General features: G+C 38.1%; 1 protein-coding gene across 4 annotated transcripts in view; it reads left to right on the top strand.

The window, feature by feature from the left end:
* The window catches only part of Cdkl1 (cyclin dependent kinase like 1), a 58,908-nt gene extending 43,860 nt beyond the window's left edge, over positions 1-15,048 (top strand). For 3 of the 4 annotated variants that reach the window (XM_027929855.3, XM_071607882.1, XM_071607883.1), the window contains 7 exons: positions 98-170; positions 3,030-3,120; positions 3,890-4,090; positions 7,997-8,079; positions 10,822-10,878; positions 12,578-12,769; positions 14,352-15,048. In XM_027929855.3, the coding sequence (XP_027785656.1) occupies positions 98-170; positions 3,030-3,120; positions 3,890-4,090; positions 7,997-8,079; positions 10,822-10,878; positions 12,578-12,769; positions 14,352-14,459 (805 nt within the window). In that variant the 3' untranslated portion in view covers positions 14,460-15,048. The remainder of the gene's footprint in view (positions 1-97; positions 171-3,029; positions 3,121-3,889; positions 4,091-7,996; positions 8,080-10,821; positions 10,879-12,577; positions 12,770-14,351) is intronic. The other variant, XM_027929856.3, reaches the window with a different exon arrangement.
* Positions 15,049-15,614: the final 566 nt, after the last annotated feature.

Genomic DNA, 15,614 nt, shown 5'->3' with positions numbered 1-15,614 from the left:
TTGCTGAAGCCTGTCTTGGTTTACGTTTTCTTTCCTTGAACTGAACTCCCTAACTACACTAAAGAATGTGTTTGTGATGCTTCTTTATTTTTATTAGGGTACCAGAACATCTTGTGAAGAGTATAACTTGGCAGACACTGCAAGCTGTAAACTTTTGCCATAAACACAATGTAAGTCTCATGATCTCCCTTGGAAAACAGAAGCCTTCTCTCAAGCCGAGGAGAAACTTTGTACAACATTTTTAATCATACTTTTGTGGGTATAGTTTTCACTCAGACTTTGATTAGCCTGGTTGCAAAAAGAGACTAATCTATCGATTCCTTTTTAATTTTTTTGCTCAATTTTATAAGACATGCATTTTAAAATTATTTTAAGAATATAGTCATCTATTTAGAAACTTCTCAAATCTAAGATGGAAAGATCCCTACTCACTTGAAGTCTATATTGGACTTGTACCCCCTGCAGAGGCTCTGAAATCGGAAGGTGCTTTCTGCCTGTTTGGTGGCAATATGCCCTTTGTAGTAGGTGGAGTCCCAAGCCCAGTGCACAAGTGCTTTGGTGAGATATGAGTGCTAAGTCAGAACTGGAGTAGCCCAGTGGAAGCCTCTTGTACTCCTGTCCACAGCTGGGCTGGTGAGAGGCACAATGGACTATTGCCCAGGTGGTGTGACTTCACTGATTCTGGCAGGCCTGCTGTGCCCTCTAGGACAATCATGCCCACTCCCTGTCATGGTAACCAGGTTCCAGGGCTGACATACAGCTCAGTGGTAGAGAATTTGCCTACCATGTGGAGGCCTTGGGTCAATTCCCAGTACCACAAAAAAAAAAAAAAAAAGAACAAAAACATGAATTCCAGTGTTGGAACTTCATGTTGGCCATGAATGCAACTCAGCTGTAATCTGTCAACCCACCAAGTGTCAGCATCAATTGAGCCAGTAGGGCTAAATCCCCTTCCTTGGGCTGTTCCAAATGATTTTCTTCTGAAGCTGCTTTCCAGGTGGAGAAAATATGAGTGTACCCAGCACCTCTCCCTACTGAGCCTCCATTAACCAAAGGCTATAATCCTTATCAGGGCTGAGGATGTGTCTCAGTGGCAGGCCACTTGCCTAGGCTGTGTAAGGCCTTGGGTTTGACCTCCAGCACTGAAAAGAAAATAAAATATCATTATTGCACAGCCATGAGAGTTAACACTTTATATTGCTAGTCACTGTGAACAATGGTTGGTACTTTCCTGAGAGTAGATTTTAGGATGAGAGAGAGAGAGACAGAGAGAGACATGAAGGCCATCATGGAGAAGATCTGAGGCAGTAAAGACAAATATAATGCATACCACAGTTCCCTGGAGAGCCCCAAATGCTCTGTTTGGCTCCATGTGCTGATGGGGGAGGGTGCAGAAACTTGTAAAGAATTCCCAGAACAGAATGGGAGCACATTCTTGCTTACAAGTACTTCTGACCATATGTCACCATGATATTCATGGTTGTACCCATTTATAGTAAAATGTGAAGCCAGTGATAAAAGAGACCTCAGTGCCTAATTGTGAAAACTAGATAGATTATAATAGAATAATGAAAATATTGCCCCCTTTCAAATTTTCTAGACTAATAAATATTTATGGGAAAACACTGATGCTGATCTCTCACCCTTAACATTTTGTTTTTTAATTTTTTTTTTGTAGTTGTAGACGGACAGATTGACTTTATTTTATTTGTTTATTTTTATGTGGTGCTAAGGATCCAACTCAGTGCCTCACACTTGCGAGGCAAGTGCTCTGCCACTGAGCTACAGCCCTGTCCCTTTTACCCTTACCATTCTTTGGAGTGAGAACCATCCAGGCCCAAGAAGAACTCCTCTCCTATCTCCAGATTCTAGAAAGTCAGGAATAACCCCAGGGCTTCAGGGTACCAAAGGGGTCTCTGAGGTTGCAGAAAGAAGCATTCCCTTGTAGAGAGAAAAACACTTGGGAGAAGGGAAGGTTATTAGCAACCCTGAGTGGTAATTTTGGCCCACCTGAATTTTTAAATGCAATTATTACTTAGGCTGTTGGTTTGTTTTTTTGTCAAGAAAATTATCATTTAATAAGAAAGTTGTATGAAGACTCTCAAATGTTCTTCTAATACCACTCTGTTAAGGAATGTAGGCTGCGGTCTGAAAACCACAGGTGACTGCAGTCTAAATTATGGAGCAGGAGGCACATCCAAGGGGTGGATACAGCTCTGTGAGCAAGATGTGTTGTGGGGCAGAGCTGACATCTAGCGACTCTCCCCAGAGGGTGAGGACTGCTGCCTGTTCTTGTTTATCTTGTCGGGACAAATGTCAGAGCTGAAAGGGAGATCTCCTGGCAAGCTCATGGTTCCCACCCTTCTCTTCCCTGCTTATCTCAGCAGGCCCAGGGCTTGTCCTGTTTACCAGGCCAGCTGTGTTCTCAGCTCAGCAACTCCATTGTGAATTCTGCTTATGCACCAACTCAAAGCTCCTGCAACACTGACGCAAGCCTCACTCAGAGCCTTTTACCATTTTCCCTTTCACCTACAGTCATCAGATGAAAGGCAGGGCTACTAGTTAAGTTCAAAGTTCAGATACACATACATTTTTTAATATATGTATGTTCCAAATACTGCATGGGACATGCTTCTATTTTAAAAATGTTTGTTGGGGCTGGGGATGTGGCTCTGTGGTAGAGTACTTGCCTAGCATGCGTGAGTCCCTGGTTCAATTCTTGACAAAAAAAAAAAGTTTTTATCTGAAATTCAAATTTAACTAGTTGCCATATATTTTTATTTGCTGACTGCCCTATTTTCATTTTTCCTTTTTATTATTCATGGTTCTTTTGAACGCTTTTGGGGATGATTCGAGCTATAGGTATGGAACTAGATGTATTTTAGGTCGTTGCTTTGCTCTTATCCAACAGGCTAATGAAAGATTCAAATGATTTATCCATTATTTGCTAAATGTTCAGGTGTTTTATTTATGTCATGTATTATGGTCACTCCTTTGTAATCTGATTTTGTTATGGTTTTTGTAACTAGTGCATACATAGAGATGTGAAGCCGGAAAATATCCTTATTACAAAACATTCAGTGATTAAGCTTTGTGACTTTGGATTTGCTCGGCTTTTGAGTGAGTATTGAAGTTTTCTTTAGTTAAGTGTTAAAGATGGAAATGGTCTTGATATGTTAAAGAATCTAGATGCTAGAGAAAGCTAGTTCTTGTATATTTAAAGCATAAGCTTGCTATAAATTAGAATTGTGTAATTTCAGAATTCTATAATGTATTTATAATTTGAAAATGTAGACACATACAGTGATTTTGATAGATATGTATGCTATATGAAAATTATTCCAAAGAAAAATGTTATTAAAAAGTATGCTATTCTGGGCTCGGGTTGTGGCTCAGCAGTAGAGTGTGCACCTAGCACGTGCAAGGACCTGGGTTTGATCCTCAGCACCACATAAAAATAAATAAATTAAATAAAGATATTATGTCCAACTACAACTAAAAAAAAATTTTAAATACAAAAAAAATTTTTAAAAGTATGCTATTCTGGCTTCTACTAGGTTGTACTAAAATAATACTTTCCAAAAATACTATTTTAGAAGAGGAGTTTTCAACCTTAACTGAAGATTAGAATCATCTGGGCAACTTTAAAAACTGATGTGCCTAGGCCCTTCCCAAGGATTCTGATATAATTGGACTGGGGTGTGGCCTAAGCATCAGTAATTTTAAAAAAATACTACATTCCAAGTGATTTTAATGTGCAACCAGCATGGAGAACAGCAATTTCAAAAAGCCACAAGCTTGAGGGCAAACTTGCTTTCTTAGTTCTTTCCCTCCCAGTTTTGACTCCAGGTTTCCACCACTTTGTTTTCCATGTTCTATCACTGGCAAGCTGGACCAAGTGACTACTACACAGACTATGTGGCTACCAGGTGGTACCGCTCCCCAGAGCTGTTAGTGGGGGACACACAGTATGGACCTCCTGTGGATGTTTGGGCAGTTGGTTGTGTCTTTGCTGAACTGCTATCAGGAGTGCCTCTGTGGCCAGGGAAATCAGATGTGGATCAACTCTATCTGATTAGGAAAACCTTGGGTAAGTAGTGTTTTTGTTCCACCATTTGGGAAACTGCATAGTTTTACCCATGTTGGCAGTGCAGGCAGAGCCAAGTTCCCGGCCCATCTGATCCTCTTTACGGTTAGGAAAAGGCAACAACTTTGGAGCCTCATTGAAATGGCTCTATTAAATGTGTCCAAGTTTGTTTTAATAATGATAATATTGAGTATTTACTAATTATCCAAAAGACATGAGATTCTCTCTTGAGCATAGTTTAGACCAAGTTAACCTCTGAAAAATAATCATGGCAACAATAGGAACATTTCTGCCAGGGCTTAGTAGTTCACAGAATGCTTTCATGGTTTATTTCATTTACAGATGGTGTACCTCTTATCCAAAATGTTGGGGACCAGAAGTTTTTAGATTTGGGATTTTTAAAAAAAATATTTACAAAATACCTAATGAGATATCTTAGGGATGGGGCCCAAGTCTAAACATGAAATTCATTTATATTTCATATACAATTATACATGATCCTAAAGGTAATTTTTTTTTTTACTTTTTTCCCTACATGTTTTTTTTATTGGTGCGTTATTGTTGTACACACTGATGGTATTTGTTGTTACATATTTATACATGCATACAATATACAATGTAACAATATAATTTTGCCAATATCACTTCCCAGCACTTCCTCCCTCCTCCCCTATCCCACTCCTTGGTCCCTTTCTTCTACTGACTTCCCTTTGATTTTCCTGAGATCTGCCCCCACCTTTCTTTTCCTTTTTTCTCTCTACTTCTCCATATGAAAGAAAACATACAACTGTTAACCTTCTGACTTTGACTTATTTAGCTTAACATAATGATCTCTAGTTCCATCTATTTTCCTGAAAATGCCATAATTCCATTTTTCTTTGTGGTTGAATAAAACTCCATTGTGTGTGTATATTTATATGCGTATACACACACACACACACACACACACACACATCCCACATTTTAAAAATCTATTCATCTAGGCTGGTTCCACAGTTTGGCTATTGTGAGTTGTGCTGCTATAAACATGGGTATGCATGTATCACTGTAGTATGATGACTTTGATTCTGCAGTATAAATCCAAGGAGTGGTATAGCTGGGTCATTTGGTGGTTCCATTCCTAGCCTTTTGAGGAACTTCCATAATGATTTCCATAGTGGTTGAACTAATTTGCAGTCCCACCAACAGTGTAAAAGTATTCTTTTTTCTCCACATCCTCTCCAGAATTTATTATTATTTGTATTCTTGATGGTTGCCATTCTGACTGGTGTGAGATGAAATCTCAGTGTAGTTTTGATTTGCATTTCCCTAATTGCTAATGATATTGAACATTTTTTTTTACATATTGGCCATTTGTATTTCTTCTTTTGAGAAATGTCTATTTAATTCATTTGCTCATTATTAATTGGGTTATTTGATTTTTTGCTGTAAAGCATTTTGAGTTCTTTATAGATATTAATCTTCTGTCAGAAAAGTAGCCAGCAAAGATTTCTTCCCATTCTATAGATTTTCTCTTCGCATTCCCAATTGTTTCCTTTGCTGTGCAGAGACTTTTTAATTTGATGCCATACCATTTATTTCCTGAACTTTAGGGGTCTTATTCAGAAAGTCATTGCCCATGTCTATATGCTAGAATGTTGACCCTGTGTTCTCTTCTAAGAGTTGCATAGTTTCTGGTCTAATTCTTAGGTCTTTGATCCATTTTGAGTTGATTTTTGTGCAGGGTAAGAAATAAGGGTCTAGTTTCATTTTTCTACATATGGATAAATAGTTTTCCCAGTACCATTTGCTTAAAATGTCTTTTCTCTAATGTATGTTTTTGGCATTTTTGTCAAATATCATATGACTGTATCTGTGTGGGTTTGTCTATATGGTGTCTCTATTGTGTTTTCCATCCTATATTATTGGTTTATGTGTCTGTTTTTATGCCAGTACCATTCAGTTTTGTTACTATATCTCTGTAGTATAATTTGAAGTCAGGTATTGTGATGTTACTATAGCTCTGTTGTATAATTTGAAGTCAGGTATTCTATTTTGGCCTAGAATTGCTTTGGGTCTTTTATTCTTCCAAATCAATTTTTGGAGTATATTTTCTAATTCTGTGAAGAATGCTATTGGTATTTTGATGGGAATTGCACTGAATCTGTACATTGCTTTTGGTGGTATGGCCATTTTAACAATATTGATTCTGCCTATCCATGAACATGAAGGTCTTTCCATCTTCTGGGTTCTTCTTCACTTTATTTCTCCTGAAGGTTATACAATATTTTTAGTGCAGCTGTGTTTTGATTATAATCACATGAGATTAAATGTGGATTTTTTAACTTTTGTCATCATGGTGGTATTCAACAAGTTTCAGACTCTGGAACATTTTGGATTTCAGGTTTTGGGACTGGGGATGCTCAATTTGTATTATGATATGTTAATTCATTTGGATATCCCTAACTTCAGCCTGTCTGACTAGTTTGGATTATTCAGACTCTATGTAGGAAGATTCCCAAACTTCTAAGTATAAGGCAGAAAGACTGGCTCTTTCTAATGCTACTTCTCTTTTCCTTCTTTCCCACCTCTATGCCCTTTCCTTTCTCCTTGAGGGGAGTGGTAAGAGCAGAGGAGAAGAAAGAAGAGAAAGTGAGGGACAGATGAAAAGGTTCATAGGCAAAGACTGCCCTTTTCAGAAGGCAGAGAGTTTAGATACTACTCTCCTAAGTATCCCAGTTTAAAGCAAAATTTTCCTACTCCATAAACTCTTATAGCACCTGCCATCATCATGTCTTGCCTTCTACTATAAGCTGCTTGATGGTGAGATGGTGTCTTATATTTGTACTTATCAACAACCAATGTCTGCACATTGTAGACACCTTGTAACCCTTTCAGGGGCATCTAGTCTTCTGTGGATGTAATTCCCCCAGTGATTTAGGACACCCTCTCTGTGTCATCCCTCCAGCTCTGATGGAAGGTCATTAGGGCATAGGGGATTGTGCTCACAAGGAAACCACTGAGGATGGAGACAGAGGCATTAGAAACTATATTTTGACCTCCTCCAAAATGGAGCAAGGTTTTAGATTTGAATGAGAGGTAAAGTTCTAAAATCAGTAAACTTAAGACAATTTGATGCCCTTGTGTAGGAACTCTAGTTCAGTCCAATGGAGACATGCACAGGCCCTTGATTGGAAAGTTTTTGCTTTTCAGTCTGCTCTGGAAAGTGGGGCTGGGTGTGCCTTAAGGATTCCCTCCTTATATTCTCTGAACAAATTTTTCTTTAAGGGTATTATCCCTAGAATTTTATATGAGGATGATTTTAGCCCATTTAACTGCAATTTTGGCAGGCTGAGCTTCACATGTCCCCTCAAATACAGATATGCTCCTTTTGTATCAATCCTTTACATTGTAAGTGCTTCTCAACAGTAGATGAAATGGCATTTCCAATTGATCACTAATTGGTAAATTAAGAAAAGATGTTTCCAGTTTGAAAATGTGTTCCTTCTGGCTAGAAAATTTTCTGTGATTTCTTTCCTCCCTCCCTTTGAAAATATTTATCAAATGCCTAATAGTTGTTGCCCTTTTGTTACTTTTTAAAAAGGCATTATTTTATTTGTGTGTCTACTTGAGTTGCTTGGTTTGGATTCCTCAAACAGGTTGTAAGCCCTCCAGCCAGTCAACTTTTAGACAAACCAGACAAAACCTTGCTGACTTAGACTTCTGTTGCTTACCATCTCTGAGCCAAATAAAGGTGCATTGTCCACTGTAAAGCTCAGTGTAGGCTGTTTCGCTTGAATGCTTCTCCTTCTGTTTGGAAAAGAGAACTGCCCCCTTTGTAGGTGCAGGTACAGACAAACACAGCTTCCGTGGAGGGAGACCATAGATTAGTGTTTGGTAACCAATCTCACTTCCTTCTTTATTTTCCAGGAGATCTCATTCCTAGACACCAGCAAGTATTTAGCACGAATCAGTACTTCAGTGGGGTGAAAATTCCAGACCCTGAAGATGTGGTGAGTAATCCATTTTGGAGAGAGCTCTTCAGACCAGGCTAGCTAAGTCTTGGTAGTTACTCACTTTCTTCATCTGCCATAGCTCACCCTGTACTGGAAGTTTTGTATTAGAGTGAAAAAGAACATGGGAGCAAATGGGTTAACGAGATCTCAGCTTTCAGTGCTAATTTAGATAACAGAGTTTAGTCAGCCTGTCAGACAGGAATGCAGAACTGTCTGCCCCAGCTGTACTTGTCCCTTATCATTTTCATCAACTGATCCTCAGTAGCTCAGAGCCAGTCAACTTTTAGACAAACCAGACACTGGCCCATGAAGGAAAAGATAACTACCCAACATTGTCCAGATTCCATACTCTACTGTTACTGACTCTCAGATCATGGGGGAAAAACATAATGAACTTTCTAAGCAGCCTCACTCTGGTTCCTGTTTTCTGTGGCTGATGTAGAAAAAAACATTTTTAAAAGAACTGAAAAATTAAAAATGCTCATACCCTTAACCTACTTTCTTTTTTTTAATATTTATTTTTTAGTTGGACACAATATCTTTATTATTTATTTTTATGTGGTGCTGAGGATTGAACCCAGGGCCTCGCATGTGCTAGGCAAGCACTCTACCGCTGAGCCACAACCCCAGCCTCCCTTAACCTACTTTCAACAATTTATCTCAATAAAACCATCAGACAAGGCATAAAGATGTAGCATTTAACAGAAACAATTTCTTGTAGTGTTCATCAGCAGGGGATTATTATACTACATCCATGCAGTAGAACTATGTCATAGCCTGGAAAAATATTTAGATTTATATGTATTCATCTGAAAAAGGGCACAACATGTTGTTAAAGGAAAAACAAAGTTTATAGAACAGCATGTTTAATTTGACATAAATTAAATGTTTAATAAAATATGCAACATCAGTGAGGTCCTAGGTTCTAGCTCTAGTGCTGCCAAACAAAGAACATTTCAGAGCATAATCGAGGTTTGTGAGACCCAGAGTTCCTGTGGTCTGAGGAAGGTATTTTCAAACTGAAACTAACACTCTCTTACATTGCTGACATTTTCCAGATGGAAGTTCTGCCTGTCCCTTGCATTTACATCTCCTCTTCCCTCAGCCTCCTGGGCTTGTCCCACAGCTAAGGCTTCCACTTCCCTAGCACACCCCTTCCTGCACTAGGAAAAGTGGGTCATGCTGGATAAGCAGGAATAAAATCTGGCATATGGGAGGTGACCCAACTGACTCTCTTATGACCTGTACATTTCCAGTTCTGCACCAAATATTCCTCAGCAATTTCCTGTTCGATTGTCTACTAGTGAAGTTTCAGAAAAAGTCCTGGTTTCATAAATGAAAAAAACTTCCCATGGTGTCCCAGAGGTTGTCTTGCAGGAGATTTCCTGTTGACAGAAACACAGGAAGAAGCAGTGCAGGAGCTGCACTGGTTGAACATCTGTGCTCCAGTCCCCCTGCTGGTCACTAACCCTGACTAGGGAGTCCCACTGGCTTCTGGGCTGGGAGACTGGTTCAGCAGGCAGGATGGGCCCTGACATCTCACAGCCAACCAGCTGGCCTCAACCCAGGCACTGTTGCTGAGCCAGCAGAGCCTGATGTGAGTAATGTCATGTCAGTTCCCAGAGGTGCTCACATTTAACACACAGAGCAAAAGAACTATTTAGGCTATGAGGGTTGAGGGAAGGCTCTCAAGGACAAAGACAGATCAGCTTTAGGATTTTCCCCCTCCTTTTGAATACAGGGAACTCCAAAAGGGAGGCTCTTCTCTCTTCTCATCAGTGATTAGCATGTGCACAATCAAGAATTAATTGCTGGGCTGGGGATGTGGCTCAAGCGGTAGGGCGCTTGCCTGGCATGCCTGCAGCCCAGGTTCGATCCTCGGCACCACATACAAAGATGTTGTGTCCGCTGAAAACTAAAAAAAATAAATAAATATTTAAAAAAAAAAAAAAGATCTGCCATCTTTATATACAAAATGTACTGTGGTCATTTATTTTGCTCAACTTGGCTGCCTCTTTTCTCAGCTTCCCTCCTCAATTAGCCTTTGTCAGTGGTATGTCTCTTTAACTGGCCTATTTGTCTGCCTGACATGGGGCAGCGTTCCTCCCATTTATAGTGTTATTCCTGATTGACTCCAGCATGACTAGAGCAAAATAGCCTTATATGGCCAAAGGGAGATTGGTGAATCCTGGCTCAAGAGACTCTTTAAACTGTGAGCTGATCAGAGAAACAGCAGCAGGTTTTTGTGGGAGGAGACAACAGTGTTTATTCCAGAAGTCTAAGAAGCATCTGTTCACCTGGGTGGGGGGGGGGCGGAATCTATTTTGAAATTCTCTTATATAAATGTCAATAGCTGTTATATAATTAGAGACCCTTTTTATAATGCCATTATAAATGCCAAAAGTTATTCTCAGGTAAAGCAGGTTATATAAATTGAGGCAGAAAAAAAAATAACAATTGCTCTGCAAGTGTTTATTGTTGTTTTGTTTTTTTTCATTAGTATTTACTGATTTGCCATCTTCTTGAGGAAGTGAATTTGGAAAAACATTTTGGAGGTGGGGAGAGAATGAGCTTGTGAAACAGACATAAGGAGGTGATTTCTGATGGGAGGTGGAGTGGGAAAGGGTGGAGGAGGCAAGGAAGGTGCTAGGAAGACATTTCTATTCAAAGGAAATTTAATTTGAGGTAACTTAATTTGAATACATGCGGTATACTAAAAACCCCTTTTCTTTTCAACAGGAACCACTTGAGTTAAAATTTCCAAACATCTCTTATCCTGCCCTGGGGCTCCTAAAGGTAAAATCATGGCTTTCCACAGACATGGAAGCACACAAATGTCATCATTGGGGAATCTGAATTACTTATGGCAATCCACAAAATGAAGTGTTCCTTTTAGGATTCTTCTCTTTCAAAAAGCTTAAATATTTTCAACTTTTAAAATGGGTTACATTCTATTATAGTGAAAACATCTGAAAGAATTTCTCACTTTAAATAAAACTAACATGTATTTAAAATCTAAATTTACACAAAATAGAAACTTCAAAGAAGTGGTACTTGTAAAAGGATCCTTATAAAAGGATCTTTTTCTTTAAAAGAAAAAATGCAGAACTATATGATCCTTTAAATAGTGAATACCCCAGTACATGTGAAGTACATTTCGATTTTAAAACTTGACTTATATATACATTTTTAGAAATATAGCCATTATGTAAAATGAGGTATGGTACCTCACTTTTAACTATTTGCAAGTTATAATCAATGTCTTACATATTTCAAAAACTATTTAATACATTTGCTGATGCATTTATAAAAAAAAGTGAGGCAATTAATTGGGGTATGTAGTTGTGGGATTTATCTATCCAAGTGTAAGCCCTACGGCCTACTTAATGACAAAGAAAATAGTTAAGAATGATGTAATATAAAGGCATATGTATTACACTTTTCTCACATTCATAGTCATATATGCTTATAATGCACAGACTGTTTCTGAAAAGTCACACTAAATTAAATAAAAAGATGGAATGGGGAATGGGAAGAGACAGTAGAGTTAATAGATGAGTGGCAGAGACTTTGATTTTACTGTATGAATTTTATTTGTATTACATATAAATAGTATTTCTAAATAAAGTTTTTACAAACTACCTGAAGGAAAGCTGGGCATGGTGGTATATACCTGTAATTCCAGCTACTTGGAAGGCTGAGGCAAGAAGATTGCAAGTTCAAGGACAGCCTGGGCAATACAGTGAGAACTGTTTTCGAACAAACAAACAAAGCACCTAAAATATATCAAGATGGTTAAGTGGATTGTCCCATTTGGCCACTGGGGTAAACTCCAAAATTATATCCTACTTCCCCATGGCAGAACACCAGCTGACTCAGGAATAGAACAAGGTAGAGAGAATTCTTTGATTCTGCTTCTAGAGACTTATTTATTATGTGGATACCCCTTTAGGAATGACTGTGGAAGGAGCTAAAACCATGCATGACCTGTGTTTTCCTTACTTTTTCCCCTTGTTATTCATAACCAAAGTTTAGTCTTTCACAAATACCACATTGTTACTCATATATGGAAGGTGAAAAGGTTGATATAACATAAGTAGAGAATAAAACAGTGGTCACTAGAGGCTTGGAAGGTAGGAGAAGGGGGATATAGAAGAATAAGACCTAGTGTGCCACAGCACAGTAGGGTGACTATAGTTCACAACAATTTGTTATATATTTTATAAAGAACTAGAAGAGAGGAGTTAGAAGGTTCCCAACACAAAGATATGGTAAATGTCTAAGGAGATGAAAATGCTAATTATCCTGATTTGATCATAACCTATCATGCATATACATGTGTGAAATAATCACATTGTACTCCATAAATATGTAAATTATGTGTCAATTAAAATAATTTTTTAAATAAAATCAATCTTAAAAACTTTAGCCTTTCAGAAAAGAAAAATGAAATTAGTAAGTTCCTACAATTAGAAGGAATTTTTTTTTCTTTCAGGGTTGCCTCCACATGGACCCTGCTGAGAGATTGACATGTGAACAACTGTTGCAGCACCCATATTTTGACAGCATCAGAGAAGTAGGGGATTTGACAAAAGAACAAGACAAACCAACAAGGAAGACTTTAAGACAGAGCCGAAAGCACCTGCCTGGGGTAAAAATGGTGCACTGCTTTACAGAAACAACCAAGGTTATAGTTTCAAATGATCCCATACCTGCCACCTGGTTCAGAGTTGGCATCTAGACGTGAGGGTGGCAATTGTGGCTAACAGCTCTAGCACCCTTATTCCAGCCCTAAGAAACAGGTCACACCATCTATCAACCCCAAAGATACCCATCTTCTGAGGTCCTTGCCCTGTTGTTTCCTGCTGCCATACAGGGGCAAGGGTTTCTGATGTACATGAGCACAGATCTCAATCAGGTACATCAGTGTAAGTCCAGCTGAATGTGCTTCTTGCACTGGGAATGAAATCAAATCTATCCAGGAAGTTCTTTGTCATCATGTTTACCTTCAGAATAAACATTCCAGGCTTATCCAAAAAAGGGAACTATTTTTTCTCCTGATCCTTTAATTATCAGAGCTGGCTAGGGTTACTACAGCAATGAATGTTTGCAGTGCTTTCAACGGGACAGCACATTGAATCAGAGAATAGCACACAAACTGCACACTGGGAGCCTGTGGAAAATCTTGATTTGTAAAATGACCTTATATTTTGTCAGAAGGCAAAAGCTGTAACAATCTCTGGTCTATAGTTAGAACCACAGCTAAGAATGACTGGTTGCTCTTGGTCACTTCTGAATATACCTAGGCACTCCTTAAGCTATAAACTATCTTACTTTAGTTTTTGCATTTGCAGCTTCCACTGCATTAAATGCATCAGTATATGCATTCATCTTGAATGCATATTGTGTGTGAGGTTTGGAGAAGGGAAGAGGTGGAGAGTTCATTAGGAATAGGTACTATATGATCTCCAGGGCCCTGAGATAGGCCACACACAGTCACAGCATTAGGAATGTTTTAGTTTCATTCTTTATTATATATGACCCAGATAGCAAAACAGGCCAGAAATAGATTCCCCACCTCCTGACTGGAGGGTTATCCGCATCTCACTGTTACTTTGTGTTGAAGAGCAAAGAAACCTGATGGAAGTATTTCTCCTTGAAAGGATAGTGGAACCTGTTTGGTATATTGCTTTTAAGTCCTGAAGGATTTGATTGTTTGGTTTAAAAGAAGTACCTTCTTTTCAGATGCTTAAGGCCTTATAATAGAATACCAAAAAAAAGAAAAAGAAAAAAAAGTATGTTCTCCTTACTTTCATTTGACATTGACAATAAATTTAATTTTCTGAAAATTCAAAGGAAGTAGTTTTGCCTTTTTAAGGGAATAAAAGGCAAATTTCCTTCATGCTCTGGACATCAGTTTTCTCTGCTCTAAGGCAGGGAATTGGTTTAAATTATTCCTAAGGTCCCAGCAAGCTCTCAACTCCTATAAACCTATGTTATTTCACAATAATGTTAACATTGTAGATTTTATTTTTTTAATATTCTCTAAATTCTCTTTAATGTGTGTATTTGCTTTTTAATGTAAAACAAACCTTTAAAAGGAAAAGCAAAGACCAAATTAAAACCTTTTGTCTCTCAGGTTCTACATTTGTGCCAAAAAAAGTATTTGTGCTGAAAAGTTGCTTAATTACCTCTTTTGTGATGTATTCTAAATAATGAAAACAATGCATGGCATTGTTTTGAATCTATTTCTGGTTTTGTCTTTTCAGTTGCAGTACTTACCTCAGCTTACTAGCAATAACATCCTTCCAGCTTTGGAGAATAAGAAGTACTACTGTAATACCAAGAGATTTAACTACCATTTTCCAAACATTTAAGAAGCTAGGAGATTGGTGATAAAGGAAGAAGTGACCAATAAGTTGAAGAAAAGAAAACTTACACATTTAGTTAAAAACAAGCACAGTGTTGAAAACACCCCAGGAGAAAATATAAACAACTGGGAAGCCACTTGGCAAGATATGAAGGGAAATTCCAGATTCAGTCTTCCATGCGTGATGATGGTGTCCAGAATAGAAAAAAAAAAAAAAAACTTGGAGTTTCACTTGTATTTTTGTTTATCTAAGAAGCTGAGCTTATGGACAGAATATAAACTATATCCACTGCCCATACCTCTAGAAAAATTAGATGATGTCAAAAAGATTTATGCTTTAGTTATACTGTATGCCACATATGAAAAATGAATTACAAAATGTCCATATGTATTTCCTTGGATCTCTGTCCTAACTTCTGCCTTGCAGATAGTTTGACATCATATGTAAGCAGAGTTGTAGTTTTTGAAATCAAAATGTTTAAAATTCCATTTCCTGCTTGCTCTGTCTCTTGATTTTTGTTTTAAAGTTTTTTTTAAGTTATTCAAAGTATTTAAAATCTTATGTTTAATATAAAGATTTTGTGATTGCCTATACATTTAATGATTATGTTTATACATTTCTTGAAAATACTTTTGTCTTTACCTTTAGTAAAGGATGCATCTTAGTCACTTTTGCAGCAAGATGGATTTATTATAATCTGTCCACACTTGTTCACCTAATTCCTCTTGAAAACAATGGCATGAAGCCTGGCAGCTGACCAAGGTGGTCAAGGGGTAGAACAAGACCTACAGGCTTCACAGGGACTGAATCTGTCAGCCTGAAAATAATAAGTACTTTATTCTCTCCAGCTTAGCCTCAGGCTTTGGAGATAGTTCTGTGGGTAGAAATGCATAGTGATCTGGGTTTTAGAAGAAACTGCGTATGAACTTTTACTTGAGTCATGAAAGATAATAGGATGTTGTTTTAGTCAGCTTTTTTTTTTTTTTTGCTGCTGTAACCTGCCCATAAAAATTGTGGAAGAGGAAAAGTTTATTCAGGAACTCACAGTTTCAGAGGTCTTAGTCCATAGGCAGCTGGCTCCATTCCTCAGGGCTTGAGGTGAAGCTGAACATCATGGCAGAGGAAAACAGCTCACAAGATGATCAGGCAGCAGAGAGAAAT

This window comes from Marmota flaviventris, chromosome 2 (genome assembly GCF_047511675.1).
Source record: "Marmota flaviventris isolate mMarFla1 chromosome 2, mMarFla1.hap1, whole genome shotgun sequence".
NCBI lineage: Eukaryota > Metazoa > Chordata > Mammalia > Rodentia > Sciuridae > Marmota > Marmota flaviventris.
This window is presented reverse-complemented; position numbering and strand designations above follow the sequence as displayed.